The 19103-nt window shown below is 43.6% G+C and overlaps 2 protein-coding genes across 6 annotated transcripts; one reads left to right on the top strand and one right to left on the bottom strand.

Moving 5' to 3' along the window:
• Positions 1-1736: 1736 nt before the first annotated feature.
• Atp6v1g2 (ATPase H+ transporting V1 subunit G2) lies at positions 1737-4681 on the bottom strand. Of its 3 annotated transcripts, none has more exons than XM_078020297.1 (3): positions 4663-4681; positions 3541-3641; positions 1737-3026 (listed from the first exon to the last, which is right to left on the bottom strand). In XM_078020297.1, exons 2-3 carry the CDS (start codon positions 3598-3600, stop codon positions 2853-2855), a joined length of 234 nt encoding a protein of 77 aa, XP_077876423.1. In that variant the 5' UTR covers positions 3601-3641; positions 4663-4681; the 3' UTR covers positions 1737-2852. The 3 variants fall into 3 exon arrangements, with proteins under 3 accessions (XP_077876423.1, XP_005339075.1, XP_021591412.1); XM_005339018.5 differs by lacking the exon at positions 4663-4681 and adding an exon at positions 3884-4150; XM_021735737.3 differs by lacking the exon at positions 4663-4681 and adding an exon at positions 3768-3894.
• Nfkbil1 (NFKB inhibitor like 1) lies at positions 4183-17791 on the top strand. 3 transcript variants are annotated; one of them, XM_013364631.4, is made up of 4 exons: positions 4183-4256; positions 5504-5780; positions 13480-13701; positions 13887-17791. In XM_013364631.4, exons 2-4 carry the CDS (start codon positions 5516-5518, stop codon positions 14474-14476), a joined length of 1077 nt encoding a protein of 358 aa, XP_013220085.4. In that variant the 5' UTR covers positions 4183-4256; positions 5504-5515; the 3' UTR covers positions 14477-17791. The 3 variants fall into 3 exon arrangements, with proteins under 3 accessions (XP_013220085.4, XP_013220086.2, XP_005339073.2); XM_013364632.4 differs by lacking the exon at positions 4183-4256 and adding an exon at positions 4264-4398; XM_005339016.4 differs by lacking the exon at positions 4183-4256 and adding an exon at positions 4934-5110.
• Positions 17792-19103: the final 1312 nt, after the last annotated feature.

Here is a 19103-nt window from a genome sequence, read left to right as displayed (position 1 = left end):
TAGAAGCAATTAGAATTCTGCCTGGGCCAAGGTGAGGATTGTTATGCAATGAAGATTTGAAAGTTTGATGTCACTCTGCTGTCACTCAAAAGTCAAGACCTGGACAGAACTCTGGAAACTTCCCTGCCCACCCCAACCCCCAATAAATTGTAGTGCAGGAGGGGTATATTGTCTCTCTTCACTCAGAGAGGACCCACTCTTTCCCTTGAGAGTGACCCCTTTCCCTTTTCCTGTCATTTCAATAAACTCATTCTTGTTACTCTGAGCTACATATCTGAAATCTTTCTGACTTGATCACAAGAATTGGGTTTGACAAGAGGGTCTTCATGCTGCCTCAGTTTCTCAGAAGGTCCCAGCTCTTTAACAATAGGACCTATGGTCTGGGGCTGTAGCTCAGTGGTTGAGTGCTTGCCTCACATGCGTGAGGCACTGGCTCAGTTCTCAGCACAACATAAGTAAAAATAAATAAAATACTGTATCCATCTACAACTAAAAAAAAAAAATTTATTGGTTGTTCAAAACATTACAAAGATTGCAGAATCACATCGGTTACACATCCACATTTTTATATAATGCCATATTAGTAACTGTTGTATTCTGCTACCTTTCCTATCCTCTACTATCCCCCCTCCCCTTCACTCCCATCTTCTCTCTCTACCCCATCTTCTGTAATTCATTTCTCTCCTTGTTTAAAAAAAAAAAAAAAAACAAGATCTAGATTCTGCCAGTTAAAAAAAAATAAATAGTAGGGCTTGAGGGTTGGTTGTAAAGCTTTCTAATATTGTTCATTAGAGCAGAATGTTTTTAGCCCCACCCCAACAGCCCTATTGTTCAGCCTGGATTTTTTTTCCTAAAACATTTGACATCCCCCTCTTTATTTAACCCTAAGAAGTAGCTACCATTATTCCCATTTTATAGCTAAGCAAATAGAGAAGTAAATCAAATATTCAAAGCAAACCATCTAGTAGGGGCTTAGGTTGTGGCTCAGCGATGGAGTGCTTGCCTCACGCATGTGAGACCCTGGGTTCAATATTCAGCACCACATAAAAACAAATAAGTGAAATAAAGATATTGTGTCCAACTACAACTAAAAAATTTTTAAAAAAATACATCTATTAAGGTAACAGCCAAGATGTAAACATCTCTAATTCTCTATCATATCCTGCCTCTCTGCTTAAAGAATCTTGTTAATAAACACAGTATAGATTATTACCCCATTAGTTCAAGGCCTTGACAAGCAAGCTTATCCTCTGTGGTGAAGAGAAATAATCATAGGATGGTATCACAGAAGGGCAGTTTTCTGAGTCCTAAGTATTATTTAATTTATTTCACAGTATTTATCAACTGCCTACCCTGTGCCAACTACTATCCTAGGACTTGGAGACACAGCAGTGAACAGCCCTGTGCTCAGAGTTTACATAACAGAGGAAACAACACATAAACATATAATGTCAACTCTTTGAGTGCAAAACAAAGTAAAAGGGGAAAGAGTGCTTGTTCCTACACTCCAGTTTTTCTCTTCCATTTGTTGTCTCTAATCCTCAGACTCCAAAGCAAAGAAACACATGTGTTTCTCTGCACTTTAGAGAAATAATGAAGTGCCATTTGCTTATTTTTCTCCAGAAAGTTTCGAAGGACAGCTCTTTTGGTGTTTCGAGAATATGTACACATGGAATAAGAGAGTGACTGAAAGGAACAAGAGAGTGAGGCAAAAGGAAGCTGCTCAACTCACCAACTGATTTGCTCTTAGTTATTTTATTGACACTTTCTTATTGTTACAAAGGGAGAGCAAGGTGTTAAGGATACACAAAGGAAAGTCATGCATATGAGGGATACATATCACTTTAGATCTCAGGAAGCAGTGAGCATCTGGTAGTCTTTGAGGAAACAGAAAGAGAGGGGAATCCAATAAAGAGAAAGGCCATCTTAAGTGATACAAAAAGAGAAGCTGAGAGATGCCATAGCTACCTGGAACATAATAGAGGGGCTAAATTAAGTATTTTTTGCGGTGGGGGGGGCATACTGGGGATTGAACTTAGTGTCTCTATGCTGCCAGGCTACATCCCCAGCCTTTTAATTTTTTTTTTTTTTTTTTGAGACAGGTCTCACTAAGTTGCCAAGGTTGGCCCAGAACTCACAATCCTCTTGCTTCAGCTTCCCAAGTAGCTAGGATTACAAGCATATGCCACTGGGCCCAGTTCATTTACTCTTTTCAGAGACCATAAGGTCTCTGGGGAAAGCAAAGGTAAGAAGAACAATTCTTCAGAGAATTATTAGGGACACAGAATAAAATGAGTAAAATTAAAGAGTCACTGGCAGAAGTCAGGAAACAGCAGTATTTAGGTTTTGATAACAGAATGATTCCTAATTGTTGAAGCAATCTCACAAGGTAGGCATTATTATTTCAGTTTTTACAGAGGAGAACATTGAGGATTCCAGATTAAGTAGCCTGTCCTAATTGCATGGTCAACAAGTGGCAGGGTTGAGAAAGGAACTCAAATCTGCCATTTTCTGAAGTTACGGGGCTTTCCATGTCCCTACTTCTCCATGTTCCACACTTCACATGAAGGAAAGGAATGACTTACTTACAAGGATCCAGTGAGGATTAAAAAACATAAATTGAAAAAATAAATAAAATCAGGTTTGAGCAGAATATTTATAAGTTTCACAGGAGAATATTGGATTCTGGTTCCCAGATTTTCCAAAGAATGGAGAGGTGATTTTTTTTTCTTTTGGTGGCACTAGGAATTGAACCCAAGGCTTATGCATGCTAGGCAAGGGAAGGTGATTTGACTTGGGAGATTTCTTTGAGGAGGAGAACTGGCTGGAGGAATCAGACCCCATGGTGGATCCTAGGCAGTGATCCGGTAGTTGGGGTGGACCTGGGGCCTGACATCGCAGACCATGCCAAGAAGCTGAGCCAGGACACGCTCCCGGTTTCTCTGCTGGGAGCTCTGCATGCCCTGTACCTGGCGCCTTGTGGCCTGCTCCACTTCAGCTGACAGGTTCCCCTGGGAGCCCATGGCCTGGGGGATGGGAAAAGGGGTGGAGGAGAGAAAGAAAAAAGCAGAAGAGAGAAAGGTCCAGGCATGTGGAGAGGAAGATCCTGAGCAAGCCAAAAAGAAAGGCCTTTTCATAAACTGTCCCCATCCCACAGAAATAGCCAGATATCAAAGAGATCAACACAATCCCCTGTTCTCTAAGAACAGACATGCAACCTCATCCTAAAACAGGGATTGTAAAGTCCCCACCACCTCACCACCCCTGACCATAAAACTCTGCCCTCACCCTAAATGTTATCATACCCCACACAGATTGTGGAGATTCCCCTGGCCCCCAAGCTGTTCATGTCCTTCAAACTGCCAGACTCTCTTACATATCATCTCAAAGCTTTACCAACACTATGAGCCTTGCCAGAGTCCCCTAAGCCCTCTACCATCGTATTTTCTTGCCTAGTCACTTGTACACACCTCACAACATGCTCCCACCAACTTGCAACTGGGTGGGTGCTGTCCAAACTCCCCCCACTGCACAACTCACCGCCTGCTGCTTGCTCTGGAATTCCTGCTCTCGCTCTCTGCGGTACTGCTCCACTTCCATCTGTGCCTCTTCCTTTGCCTGCTTCAGCCTCCGAGCCTTTCCTGGAGGCAGAAGAAAAGACAGTGGGTAGGATAGATCCCCCACCAACTGTGATATTAGGGGTCAATCCCTTCCAGAAAGTTGTTTGGCCTTCTCTCAGCCAAAAAGTGTTAGATTCTAATACCCACCGATTTCTTCCCTCCTAACCAACATTCAGCACCCAGCTCTCTCGACCTGAAAGCCTTGAGTTTGCTAATCTCCATCCTTATTTTCCTTCCAGATTTCTAAGGGAGAGGCGACTCACTCTTTCTGGCATCTGCTACCTTCTCAGCAGCCCGCTTCTCAGCTTGCAGGAGCTGCTGGATACCCTGGGACTGACTGGCCATTTCCGTCCTTAGAGCTGATGCTGTTTCGTAGGGGACCAAGGTATCAGATGGCTTCCCCCACCCCCAATGCCTACTGCTACTCCTCCTCCAGCTCGTTGCTGCAGTCCTCCACTACCCCTGGGTCTTAGTGCTCCCCTTTTCACTCAGTCTCCTGCATTGGTTGTCTCCCCCAATCTGATCCTCCCACTGATGATGGTCCTCCTCTCCTACCTCTCTCTCAGGCAGTACCCAAAAGGACCGCTTGGGAGCAGCAGAGACCAGGTCCAAACCTGCCGGTTAACTTCTCTACAGGTATAGATCTTTCCAGTCACCAAAGTCTAGGGATGGGAATAGAGGCTGATAAGGGAGGAATATTTGGGAATATTTGGGTGGGAGGAGGAGAACTTGATCAGTGGTCTCAGAGGCACAGAGGGAATGAAAATGAGATGAGAAGGTAAGGATGTTATCATGTGACGCGTGCTGGAAAAGAGATGTACTGGACTTCTCTTTTTTCTCCCCTCTATCTCCATCTTTTCCTACATGTTTCCAAAGTCCAAATTTCTGTAATGATCTCTCTTATCTCATTTGCCTTTGCTACAGTTACCGTTGTCTTTTTATGTCTTATCGTGTCCGTTTTTCTCTACTGATCTATCCCTGTTCTGGGTTTAATTGTGGTTTTGGTTTTGCATTTTCACTATGATTTTTATCTTATCTTTACCTCCCCTCTTTTCTTTATCTTTTTATCTTTCCATCCATCACCGAACCATGCCCTTTCTCCTCCCAGTTGAGTGAGGACAGGGTAGCCCTCCTTTTTTACCCCGCCTTCGCCTCGGCTTCTCATCCTGTCTTCCGGTTTATGGAGGAACCTTTGTCTTAAGTTCCAGTTCCCTCCGGAGGCATAACCGAGTAACTACCGGTTCGGGGCAGAACGACTTCCGACAATGCGCCTTACACTTCATTTCCGCCCTAAACCTTCGTCTGTGCTTGCGCCATTTCCGCCAGCCTGGAGTGTCTCCGCCCTTCCCGCCTCCCTTCTCGGAGCGTCTTAAACACAGGCCTCGGGCCTACAGCTCTGGGGGTACTTGGGGGGCGGGGGGGGGGCTGGTCTGATGAATAACCCCTCCCCCCAGGTCCCAGAGGAAGAAGCCTCTACATCTGTTTGCCGGGTACATTATATTCAATTTCTAGATCATTATTGGAAATTGTGACTTTTAAATTCAAGTTTCTCCTGATAAAATTTCCACCATCAGGCCCTATTCGTTTTTTCAAAATCAATTATAAACAAATTTTTACCTGGGCTTTTGAACCTTAAAGCAATTAATTATGCATCTTTTTCTCAAATTTTACGTAAAAAAATTAAATCTGTGACCCTAACCCCACTCAAAAATTTTTTCGAACCTATAATCTGGTAAAGGATAAGAGTACAATAGGCCTCATTTTTTACTGGAGTTGTGAAAAGAAACAGGGAACTAAAAGGAGAAAGGAGGGAATGTCTGAGATGGAGGGGGAGGGACCAGCCAAGGCTGGAGTCCTGACTGCTGCCTTTCTTCCCTTCTTAGCCCAAGAGTTCCATGGCCTCCACTTCCCGCCGTCAACGCAGAGAGCGTCGCTTCCGTCGTTACTTGTCTGCAGGACGGCTGGTCCGGGCCCAGGCCCTTCTCCAGCGACACCCAGGCCTTGATGTGGATGCTGGGCAGCCCCCACCACTGCATCGGGCCTGTGCCCGCCATGATGCTCCTGCCTTGTGCCTGCTGCTTCGCCTTGGGGCTGACCCTGCCCACCAGGACCGCCATGGGGACACGGCGCTGCACGCTGCTGCCCGCCAGGGCCCCGATGGTGAGTCAGCCTCGTGGGTAACAAGGTCATGAGTGATGGTCATCAGAAGTGAAGGCCAACTAGTAGCTGGGAAACAAGCTAGTTATTTGGTCAGTTGAACCTAGGGAGGCAACTGACAAGGTTGGCGTGTGGAGATGGTTTGTGCCTTTACATTACTGAAATACCATTGTCTAAAGAGCCTGGCATTCCCAAAACAGCAACTACTCTTCGAATTTCACATCTTTGCAGTTTAGTAGCTACTTTGTTTCTTGACTGGTTGTGTTTAGCACAAAAATAGAATAGAAGGTAGGCTTTGAAGTTGGATTGCCTGAGTTCAAATCCCCAGCTGCACACTTAATAGCTGTGTATTCAGTTATTAAGTTGTCCTGAGGCTTAGTTTGCCAATGAGCAGAATTAAAATAACAACCTTTACTGTGTACCCTATATTTCTCAACTGATTTAATCCTCACAATAACTCTACAAGGTAATAAGTATGGATATTTTACCCCACTTTCCTGATGAGGAAACTAGGCACAGAGAAGTTAAATCATTTTCCAGACTTATACAGCTATTCACTTGTAGAACAGGGATTGTAATCCAAGCAGCCTAATTATGTAGTGTCTTGTGTTATACATTATGGAATTATATAGTGATTACGCCCACATTCATATTCAGGCTGTGACGTATATTTTGAGAATCAATCAACATAATGCATAATTAGAATGCCTGGTACATGATAAGCACTTGGTAGATGCTGGTAGTGGTTGTTCCTATTGTTATCAACAAGTACATACTCCCTTACACACAATTCTGAACCTCAGAAACACTCTGGGAACAAGTTTTTATCAGTTTGCCACTAAAACTCATTTGGTGACAAAAACGTAATCCGAACTAAAGTGAGGCTATCTCTGATTTTTTTTATCCCACTGATGTCAATATTCAGAGATTTCATACCAGAAACATTGATGTGTTTGGTTACTAGGGCTGCCCAGACTCCCCTGGGATACCTAATCTACAGTATATGTATTTTGAGATCAGTTCTATCAAATCTCAAAACATCTGAGTTTTGAAAAACCTTTGATCCTGAGAGATAAAGATGTGGAACCTGTTTATATTGCAGTTGCAGTGGTAACAGCTCTGTAGCAATATAGCTTACCAAAATCAAAGGTGAAACCCCTTTCTACATCTAGAGATTTCCTTCTAGAGTAAGAGGAAAGCCTCTTTGTTCAGATGAACAATGCTAGTTTAATTTGATTTGCTATTTTTCCATCCTCAGGTTTCCAGGTATGTACAGGAACCCCTTCTTCTCCCATACGATCTTAAATTCCTTTTAATTGTGCTTAACATAAGTTGCTTTCACTCCCATAACTTGGTATCCTCTCAGGATATCAAGTGAGATAGCTGGTATATTTTAATTTTTTATTTTATTTTATTTTTGGTACTGGGGATTGAACAGGGGACTTTGCCACTGATCTATATCCCCAGCTTTTATTTTGAAACAATCTTACTGTAATTGTCCAGGCTGGCCTTGAACTCATGATCCTCCTGCCTCAGGCTCCCAAGTAGCTAGGATTATAGGCATGTGCTTCCGAACCGACTTGGTTGTTATGTTTTGTTTTGTTTTTTGTTTTTGTTTTGTTTGTTTGTTTTTAATTTAAAAACAGAGGGGAGGCTTACCAAGTACAGGTATCTAACTGGCTGGCTGATATTGTAACAGGCAGGGCTTTGGAAGGCAACAAAGCAGACTACCACAAGGCAGAGCTGCTTCCAGATAGATCTCAGCTCTACGGAGGACAGAGACGTGCAACATAACCTCTGAGCCTAATTTGCCTCTCTAAAATGGGAATTGTGATGAGTAAGTGAGCCAAACATTTGGTGCAGTTTTGACACCCCCTAAATGATATGTATGTTATTTTTATATAATTCATTAAGGCTTTTTGAGTAATAAAAATGTTCATAATGATGTGGTAGACATTTCCTTCATTATACTGAATTCTAAGAAGTATGTAAGATTGATATTATACAATTTACAGATGAGGAAAGGGGGGCCCAGAGGTTAGGAACTAGCCTGAAATCTCAAAGCTGTGAGGTGATTGGATTCTAAAGGGGGACTACCGCTTTCACTCCCGTAACTTGGTGTCTTCTCAGGATTTATTTCCCCCAGTCTCTTGCCAGCTCTGCCACGAGGTGGCCTTCTAATACCTGTGTTAGAAGGCCCTTCTCATCCAGCTAACTACTTTAGAAACCACCTGCCTTAGTAAAATGAAAGGATCTTCTTTGAACAGATTAAATGGCCCATAATCCCCTGCCAGGATTTTTTTCCCTTAATTCCCATGTTAAGTCTGAGGGATGCTCCAGTTCATACTGGAACAGCTGGCTGAGTTATACCCAGTAAGATGCAAGTGAAGGGCTCCTACCTTTTAGGCTTTGGATGACTTCTTTTAGAACCCATCACTTAATGGGAAAGTGGTCTTAGCTGCCAGATTACCCCCTAAGTAAACATACCTTAATGAAACAATAACCATCCTTTACATAGAACAAGAATTTGTGAACACTGAGAAGCAGGGGGTCATTTTGTCAGTCTTTTACAAAATGAATAAAAGTCAAAGCCAGTCTGTTTCTTCTTTTTTAAATATAACATTCACTGCACTTTTGCTGTGTGCTAACATAGTACCAGACATTCAACATCAATTACTCACTTTGATCTGTGCAGTAGAAACAAGCTTTGACCCCATTTTACAATGACTGAGCATCCGGTTTATGTTCCACTTGCCTTTCCAGCCTTACCTCTTGCTGCCTAGCCACAGACCCATGACTCCAGCTATGTGGCTCTGTCTTCAATGACCCTAAACACATCTTTTACAAATCTGTTTGTCTCTTAAATGTTGCTTTCCTAATTTCCACTTTGCTAAGCTTATCCTCCCTTACCAGCTCAAGCCCCACCTCCTTCTTGAAGCTCTCTCTGACTGCCTCACTGACTTTTACCTTTTCCTCCTCTGGGCCTCAGTTAATCTTCACTCAGTATAAAATTTTGATACTATTTTTTTGTCTTTTTAAATAGGCTGGTCTTGAGCTTCTGGGCTTAAATGATCCTCCCACCTTCGTCTCCCAAAAAGTTGGGATAATAAGCACACACTGCTCTGCCCATCTGTGATACTTGCATTTTTAGAAATTGTGTTCAGGGCTGGGGTATGGCTCATTGATAGTATGTGCAAGAACCTTGGTTTGATCCCCAACACCATAAAAAAGAAAAACATTGCATTCTTTTTACCAGTTATATGTCTGTACCTATAAGGTAAAAATCATGCCTTTTTATGGATAAGGAAGGAGCAAGTGCCTCCATCACTTAGACAAAGTAAATTTTTTATTCCACAAAAGTTTTTCATGTTTATTTTTCCTAGTATGGATGTACAACATATTAATTAATGAACACTGGGAAACATTGATCTATACTGATAAATTGATGATAAATGTGGCATTTCAAATGCTAGAAGAATATAAAATGTTTAATAAATGATTTTGAACCATTTGGCTTATCTAGAGAAAAAAAGAGTCCTACCTCACACCTAACTTGAAATTCCAGAGCTAAGCATGTGGTGATCCTCTACAGTACTAGCTACTTGGAGGATCATTTGGGGCCAGCCTAGACAGTATAGTGAGACTTTGTTTCTTATAAAAATAAATTCTAGGGCTGCAGTTGTAGCTCAGTGGTAGAGTGCTTGCCTAGCATGTGTGAGGCACTTGGTTCAATTCTCAGCACTACATATAAATAAATAAAATAAAGGTCTATCGGGCTGGGGCTATAGCTCAGAGGCAGAGTACTTGCCTAGCATGCATAAGACACTAGGTTCAATCCTCAGCACCACATAAAAATAAATAAGTGAAATAAAGGTATTGTGTCCAACTACAACTAAAAAATAAAGAAAGAAAGGCATTCTGCCCATCTACAACTACAAAAAGATTTTTTTAAAACTTGGGGTTGGGTCTGAGGTTGTGGCTCAGTGGCAAAGCTCTTGCCTAGCACGTGTGAGGCCCTGGGTTCGATCCTCAGCACCACACATAAATAAATAAAATAAAGGTATTGTGTCCAACTACAACTAAAAGATAAAAATATTTAAAAAAAAAAAAAAAACAACTTGAGGCTGGGGTTGTGGCTCAGCAGTAGAGCACTCTCCTCGCATTTGCAAAACCCTGGGTTCTATCCTCAGCACCACATATAAATAAGTGAAATAAAGCTATCGTGTCCAACTACTACTAAAAAATAATAAATAAATTTTTTAAAAACTTTTTAAAAACTGTCAACAACTAAAGTGTGTATGTATGTAAATTTAAAAATAAATAATTAAATAGATTCTGTAACCCCTTCCCATAAATACAACTTAGAAGGCAGTATCAAAGAAAGTCAGCTTTATCTGTGATAGTTTTATTTCTTTAAAAATAAAATGATGATGTAGCAGGCATAGTAGTACAGGCCTGTAATCCCAGTGACTTGGGAGGCTAAGGCAGGAGGATTGCAAGTTTGAGGCCAGCCTCAGCAATAAGGCAAGACCCTGTCTGAAAATAAAAAATTAAAATTGGGGGGCTGGGATTGTGGCATGTGTGAGGCAATGAATTCCACTTTTATGTATAACTGTAACGCACCAATTAAAAATAAATTTTAAGGAAAGATGATAACATTTTTGGCAAAGGAAAACAGACTTATTTATGTATTCTTGGCACAAACAAATATTGAAAACAATTTAGCAGAATTGCATATATGCTTTTTTTCCTTTTCTTTTTTGTTTTGCACATTTTTTTGACTGACTCAGAATTTCCACTTCTGAAAATCTATCCCACGCAAATACTGTAACAAGTCCCCAGAGATATATGTATAAAAACAATAGTTTTGAAAACAAAGTCTGTCAGGGGTGAGGAGATTTGTTTGTTTTGTACACACAGTGGAACACTAACTACATAGTCATCAAAAAGAATGAAGTGGATTTTGTATTCCTTTGGAAAAATATGAATGAGATGTTAAAAAAAAAAAAAGTTGTCAAATAATATGTATAGTGTGGCTCACATATCTTTGAGTAAATTTACCATATGTATGCATTAATGTACACCAAGACAGGACTGGAAACTGTTAATAGCTATAATTTAGCAATAAACTGTTAGTAGCTCTTATTTATTCCTTCTTTAAAAAGTAAAGAAATTTTCTATTTAGTCTTAGCCCTTTCACATTAAAATATCAATTAAATAAAATTGGAAGGAAACCCAGTAGTCTTACTATCGAGAGATAAGAATTTTTACTTATTTTTTCCAGTCTGTTTTCTTCAATTATATGATTTTTGTCTCTTTTTTTTTTTTTTTCTTTTTTAAAATTGTTTGTTTAGAGATGGGTTCTCACTATGTCACCCAAGCTGGTCTTTCTGGGCTTAAATGATCCTTCTTATTCCAGCCTCCTGAGTAGCTGGGACTATAGGCATACACCCAACTTAATCGCTCTCGCGCGCGCTCTCTCTCTCTCTCTCTCTCTCTCTCTCTCTCTCTCTCTCTCTCTCTCTCTTTCCCTCGTGTGTGTGTGTGTATGTGTGTGTGTCTTTCTCTCTATTTTTAACAGTTATCAGATCCCATAAGCAGTTTTGTAGCCAGCTCTTTTCACAAACAAACATCATTTATAGTGATTGTAAGATATTCTGTAACATATTTTACTGATCATGTTTTTCTAATTGGAAGCCTTACTCCTTAAAAATCTATGAATTAGCCAGGCATAATGGCACATTCCTGTAATTCCAGCTGCTAAAGAGGCTGAGGCAGGAGGATCGTGAGTTCAAAGCCAGCCTCAGCAACAGCATGGCACTAAGCAACTCAGTAGACCCTGTCTCTAAATAAAATACAAAATAGGGCCAGGGATGTGTCTCAGTGGTTGAATGCCCCTGAGTTCAATCCCTGGTACCATTAAAAAAAAAGAAGAAGAAGAAAAAAAGAAAAATCTATGAATTAAAAAAAAAAAAAAAAAGTGCAAGTCTAAGGAACACATACACACCCTTGCAGTGAGCCCTGGTGGGAATAAGCAGTTGAGAGACAGGACCAAGTACTTGCTGGGTGGGAAGTCAAGAGGGCTTGTGACAGGTCACAGCAGCAATACTAAGGAGAAGTGCCCATTCCCCTCACCCTGATATAGTTTGAGTATCAGTTTGGGGGCCTTAGCTAACCAAAGATGGACCCATTTGTTTCCTTGACTTTCTGGTAGTGACAGGTCAATCCTTTCCCTGTGCCATCCTTCTGCCAGGGAAGCAGTGCTTTCTAGCACCACCAAATAAAGATGTAAGGCCTGCCGACCCATTTCTCCTACCCTAGGAAAAAGTAGGTTCACAGGAAGGGAGGCTGCCTCACTTACCTCCCTTTGTCCTCTGAGCGAAAGAGGTGGTTGGTGGCCACAGAAAGTGAGCTTGTCCCAGAATAGGGCGCCTGGGTTGGAGTGAAACAAGCAGCACTGCACTCTACTGGCCCTGGAACATAGGTAGTGAGGTCAAGGTTCAGGAAAAGGGATGCTTGGGAATGTCAGTCCCTGTTCTCCTTCCTACCAGCTCCTGAGAGAGGCTCTGTGTCTTAGGCCCCTTACACTGCCTTAGGTGAATAGTCATTTGGAAAGAGCTTGTTTTTTCCAGTTGAACCCAGGGCTTTACACATGTTAGGCAAGCACTCTACTACCACTGAGTTACATCTCCAGCTTTTTTATTTTTATTTTGAGATAGGATCTTGCTAAGTTGCCCAGACTGGCCTCAAACTTGTGCTTCTCCTGCCTTAGCCTCTTGAGTGGCTAGGATTACAGGTATGTGCCATCTGCCTGGCTCCTGAACACATTTATGTGGATCAACTCATTGCTGGCCTTTGCTTCATTTCTGTTGTCTCTTGGGGAAGGCTAGCTGAGAGAAATTACCCTAAAAACATGTATTTTATTCAATATATTAAAAAGTGATATGAGGGACTGGGGATGTAGCTCAGTAGTAGAGTGCTTACCTAGCATGTGAGAGGCCCTGGGTTCAATCCCCACAACTGAAAAATAAATAAATGAATGAATGAATGAATAAATAAATAAATAAATAAACTTGCTTTAATAACAAAAAAGTGATGTGAAATATTGTTGTGTATTTATAGTGGTACAGAATAGGGCTTTCAGATATTTTGCCAGTCTGATCTATAATTTGGGGTGAGAAACACAACAGGGGATATGTAGTGATAGCATTTTCAAGCCAAAAGTAAAAATACAGTGAAAGGACTTTGATGTAACCCTAGCTAGAGACAGATCCCAAAAATGTCATTTGATGGGCTAGGGCTGTAGTTCAGTGTAGAGCGCTTGCCTAGCATGCCTGAGGCACTGGGTTCGATCCTCAGTACCACATAAAAATAAACAAAATAAAGGCATTCTGTCCATCTACAACTACAAAAAAATTTTTTTTTCAATGTCATTTGACACAGTAGAACTCTGAGCCCACCAAAATAGTTTGTGGGAACCCAGGTCAGAGCATTTTAAACTATCAATCTTATAGTGCATGTAAACTAACAGTGAATATTTGTCAGGGATTTTTTTTCCTAATACTCAAGAGGCACCCAGATGGGCCATCCTTTCTGTTGTGCTAAACCAAGGGAGTATGAGTGACTAGCATAATTCCAAGATTGAGGTCCTGCTGAGTTTTGGAGTCCCTGCTAATTTCTGCTGTTTTTTCCCCACCCATAGCCTACACAGACTTCTTCCTACCACTGCTGAGTCGCTGTCCCTCTGCCATGGGAATAAAGAATAAGGATGGGGAGACTCCTGGGCAAATTCTGGGTTGGGGCCCCCCATGGGATTCTGCTGAAGAGGAGGAAGAAGATGAGGCTTCCAAAGAGCGGGAATGGAGGCAGAAGCTGCAAGGCGAGCTGGAGGATGAGTGGCAGGAGGTCATTGGGAGGTTTGAAGGTGAGGAATTTATCGCCTTCCACAGTTACTCTTCCCCCATCGGTCATTTTTCCAGTCTCCCTGCATGAACGCTTCACCCTGGGTTCCTCTGCCTGCCCCCCGCCCCCACCATACTTCCTTGCCTCTCCTGCCCCATCATCTTCTCACAGCCTTTCTTCAACTATCCCATCTCCCTTCCCAACCAGATGATGCTTCCCGTGAGACCCAGGAACCTGAGTCCTTCTCAGCCTGGTCAGATCGCCTGGCCCGGGAACATGCCCAGAAGCGCCAACAGCAACAGCGGGAAGCAGAGGGATCCCGCCGACCCCCAAGAGCTGAGACTTCCAGTCACAGCTGGCAACAACAGGAGGAAGAACAGCGTCTCTTCCGAGAGCGAGCCCGAGCCAAGGAAGAAGAACTGCGTGAGAGCCGAGCCAGGAGGGCCCAGGAGGCTCAAGGGGACCAAGGGCCTGAGCCAGCCAGGGCTGGGCCCAGGGCAGAGCAGCCCAGAGGGGTGGGAAGGGGTAGCCTCTGGCGCTTTGGCGATGTGCCCTGGCCCTGCCCTGGGGGAGGGGACCCAGAGGCCATGGCTGCAGCCCTGGTGGCCAGGGGTCCCCCATTGGAGGAACAGGGAGCTCTAAGAAGGTACTTGAGGGTTCAGCAGGTTCGCTGGCACCCTGACCGATTCCTGCAGCGATTCCGGAGCCAGATTGAGACCTGGGAGCTGGGTCGTGTAATGGGAGCTGTGACAGCCCTTTCTCAGGCCCTCAATCGCCATGCAGAAGCCCTCAAGTAACTCTAGTGAAAGAACAAGAAACTGTGGGGATGCAGGCTCAGGGGTGGGCAGGAGAAAGGGTAAGGTCAGGGATGGGGACGCAAAAGGAAGAGGCACATGCCACGTGGAGAGGATATGGGTGGGATCGAAACTTGTAACTAGCGGGGGTGGTGGCAAATGGGCCTCTACCGCTGCTCTTGACTCTGCCATTTCCTAATAAGACCTGGTTCCACATCTCACTCCCAGAGTCTCCTCTGCCTTTTTCCATCAGTATGGTTTTCATCACCCATGACATCTCCTTTCCCACCCGCCAGCCGAAACCCACAGCTCCTACACAACTGCAACAAGCACGCACGCACTAATATGTGCCATCAGCTGGAGACCAGAGCCCTCTGCTTGCCTACTCTCAAGGTCAGCCCTCAGAAAGCCTAGTTTACCCCAGCCTCATCACTCTGCTCCCTACACTGGGGTTCTGTCCACTCTGCATTCTGTGGCTGGAGAAACAGATGTGAACATAGGCCAAAAAAGGGAACAAAACCAGTTTCCCTCCACCACCACCACCCCCACCTAACCAAGCAGAACCACATCCTTCTCCCCACTTGACACCCCCTCCCCCTAACACAGGGCTTTCCCTTTGCTGAGTCACTGAAAGATCGAGTAGGGGGCAGCTAGGGCTGGGGACCATGAGGAGACCAAAGGTGGAAGAGAGAAGCAGGATGGATGGAGGAAAAGCCCTGTGGGGGAGGGAATTTCGGTTGCTAAAATTAGATGCAGCGGAAGGAGGCGGAAAGAGCCAAATTATGTAACCTGGGTTGTCTGTTCTTGGGCAACCAGAGATCCACCCCTATGGTTAGATGGGCTGTTGAGCTCCCAGCTAGCTTTGCCCTCAAGCCTCTTAGTCCCGTCCCTCCTGTGGAGCCCTCTTCCATCCAACTTCTGCCCCATCCCAAACCCAGTCTTATCTCTGGGCAGCTCAGGCTTGGTCTGTCACATAAACATCTCTTTTTGCGAAAATTCATAGTTGAAGTTCTGAGGAATGGAGGAAGAGGACTCAGGATTCCCACAAAGAGAGGGGGCTCCATCTCTCCCACTGTTCCAACTTGGCTCCTACTCCAACTTCCTGGAAATAAGGAAGTATAGGCCTAGCCCACCTGCCGTCGCCCAGAACACAACTGGGAACTTGAAGAAAGAAAGGGCAGGACTGAAAGGAAAAAGTACAGATGCGCACTGGTGTGTGCATGTCCACATGAAAATCTTTCCAGTCAAAAACTTAATCATCAGGACTCAAGCCCAAGCCCAGGTCTATACAAGAGATCCTAGGAATGCAAGTGGGGGGTGGTAAAGGATAGGGAGAGGAAGACACTGGGGACATGGGATGGGCCTGAGACCCTGGAGAAGATAGAAAACCTGAAGTTAGGAAGAGGCCCAAGGCTTTAGAGAACCAGGCCAATGTCCTGGGACAGGAGGGGAAGAGGCTGGTGAGAAAGATCCTGTGAGAGGAAGCTGCTGTGATTCAGAGAAGAGACTTCGAACTGTGAGCAACCCAGGCGTCCAGTTCCTCTCACAGACCGGAGATTTCGGAAGTGGCATGCAAAGAGCCCAGGTTTGCAGTTGGGGGGAGTTGGGGTTAGGGTCCCTGAGCTGGCAATTGAGAGAGAACTTTGGTGTCCACATTTGTTTTTCTATTCAGATATCTCTAGTTTTTAAGTACATCATCATCTTCTCTGAACAGAGTTATATAAAACCAAAGCAAGATAACCCCTGACACATGGATCCCCAGACCTCCCTCTTTTCAGCATCCCTCCCTGGTGTCTGGCCCCCAGCCCTGATGGGGGTTCCCCTGAGATGAGGGCTGTTCACTTTCTCTGACCACATGATTTCCGTTTCTATGTCTCTTGTTTCCTAGGCTGATAAAAATACTGAGCCCTAGAGGCCCTGGCTTCCTCTGACCCCCTGGTGCCAGGTAGCAGGCATCCTGTCCACCACTGTGGGGGCTGGGAGGGGCCACAGGGATCCCCCAGGGGTGATTCAGTGCCTACTGAGAAACACTGGGGAGGTGCAAGATTGTGTATCCCTGCTCTCAAGCTGGAACTAGGAGTTGGTATCAGTGAAAGATGCATTAGGTTTCAGTTTGAGAATTGGGGTTGAGAATGAGACTAGTGAGATTCAAGAGGGTCGGTCAGTGGATTGGGTGAGGATATGTTTGGGTTATGTTAGGAAAAGGATATGGAAAGTATTCTGTTCAGTGCAGAACAGCTGAGCATGATGTATCCCAAAGAAATACAAACGCTACTTTAAGTTTGAAGTCCCATAGGGGAACAGACCAATGTTAATTGACTGGTTGAAGGCAGGCCAAGTAAACTTTACAGTAGGGCACATTGGATATAGAAAAGGGAAACACAGGATGGAGAGCACATCTGAGTATGCCCCAGAGAACAGATGGGGTTTCAGTGGGTGAAGAGCTATGGAAAGGCTTCAGAGGCAAACAAAGTAGCTTGACCAGAGACTGGGAAGTCAGAAAGCCTGGTATGTGCAGGACAAGATGAGTGTCCTGAGGTAGAAGCAGCATATGAGGAAGCACATGGTGAAGAAAGGGCCACAGAAGGCCAAGGTTAGGAATTTGGGCTTTATGAGAACTGCTATGAACAGGGGGATCAGGACAGCGCTATGGAAGTGCACACAGTAGTAAAAAGAAAATCACTGTCTTTTTGAATACTGGCAAGGTGTTAACCAGCCCTTTTCCTACCATCAGTAATCTTGTTGGGGGCTCGGACCACAATACTCCAAAGAATGATGCTTTGGCATGCTGAATAAGTGCTTCAAACTGAAAGAAATAGGCTTCAGAAGCCAGGCTCTCTGCCTTTCTCTTGTCCTGTCCTACTGCTAAAGTGAGTCATAAAAACCAGACTCCTCTCCTTTAAGATGGGTCATAGAAACTAGAATCCTTCCACAAAGCCAGCTGTAAAAACTTAGAAATATTATTCAAGCCTACACACACACACACACCCTTTTGTGTAAGAGCCGGCCATAAAGAAATCCTGTGGCAGTGAATCATGAGACCCTCATTCCAGAGGGCTCCTGCCCCAAACCCAAGAACAGGAATACCACACGGGCCAACAAGAAGCTGAACAGGCCTGCTGAGTTTTCCTGCTCTGTGTCTATCAGGTCATACCCTCTTTTACCCAGTCACATTTCTACATCGCTCTTCATTTTTCTTCATCAACTCCAAGCATAAAAATGGACAGTTTTTCCTGATATTTACATCTTCATTTCTGAAGTCACTGGTGTCATGTAAAATTTTGATTAAATAAATTTGTTATGCTTTTCCCTTGTTAACCTGTCCTTTTTTTTTTTCCTGTCTTATATGAGTGTGGGTGATGCCCCTTAAGAAGGGTAAGAAAAGGGATCAAACATACTTTCCTGCCCCTGCACCACCAACATCTGTCCAAAGGCAGATGATGGAATCCATTATGCAGATGAAAAAAACTAAGGCCAATAAGTAATTTCAAAACCTGTCCAAAGCTACACAACTAAAAAGTGGTAGAATTAGCATTAAGCTCATCTGACTCCAAAACTTGTGTTCTTTCTCTTTTAAGTCCAAATGACATTAAAAGATGGAACAGGTTTTATAAATGTTGAGGGGATATTAAGACATGACAACTGGCTAGGCACATAGTAGCACATGCATACGATCCCAGCAACTCTGGAGGCTGAGGCAGGAAGTGCACAAGTTCCAGTCCAGCCTGAACAACTTAGTGATACCCAGTCTCAAAAAATAGAAAGGACTTGGAATGTAGCTCAATGGTAGAATGCTCCTGGGTTTTAAAATAAATAAATAAATAAATGACATGAAAGCTGATTGGTGGTGAGAATGAGGAAAGAAGTCCTAGATATCTTATTCTAAATTTTTGAGCCAGAGGGATTGAAAAGATAATGATGGCCTAAACCAAAAAGAAGAGCATGGCTGAGTGTAATTTCAGACAATCAATACATTTTTATTAAGAACCTATTAGGAGTAAACTGCTAGACAATGCGTATAAATGGAAAAAAAATCACTGTCAAAGAACTTGCAGTCTAGCCAGGCCCAGTGGTACACTACTGTAATACCAGCTACTTGAGAGGCTGAGGGAGGAGGATGGTAAGTTCAAGGCCAGCCTGGGCAACTTGGCAAGACCCTGTCCAAAAAAAAAAAAAAAAGAACTTGTGCTCAAGGGAGACAAACAATACTCAAGTAACAAGTTGGAGTGCCAGCTGAGCATAGTGGCACATGCCTGTAACCCAGCGACTCAAGGCTGAGTCAGGAGGATCAAAAGTTCAAGGCCAGCCTTTGCAACTTCTTTACCCCATCTAAAGATTTAAGAAAGGAAGGATGGGGGGTGTTTGCTGGGGATATGGCTCCATGGTTAAGCGCCCTGGTTTCAATTTCTCATTACCAAAAATAATAATAATAATAAAATAATGGAGATGCATCTGCTTAGAGTAGTAAAGTAAGTGCCCAAAGAAATCCTACTGAGTTTGAGATGGTCAGCATGACACTCAGGTGGAAGTTTCCAGCAAGCAGGTCTAGCGCTCAAAAGTTTGGGCTAGAGGGATAGGTTTGGGCATCATTCTCTTCCAGTAGAGGTTGAACCTTTAAGGACAGGATCCT

The sequence above is a fragment of the Ictidomys tridecemlineatus genome, chromosome 8, assembly GCF_052094955.1.
Source record: "Ictidomys tridecemlineatus isolate mIctTri1 chromosome 8, mIctTri1.hap1, whole genome shotgun sequence".
In the NCBI taxonomy this organism is placed as follows: Eukaryota; Metazoa; Chordata; class Mammalia; order Rodentia; family Sciuridae; genus Ictidomys; species Ictidomys tridecemlineatus.
Note: the sequence above shows the minus strand (reverse complement) of the source record. Positions and strands in the feature narration are given on the sequence as shown.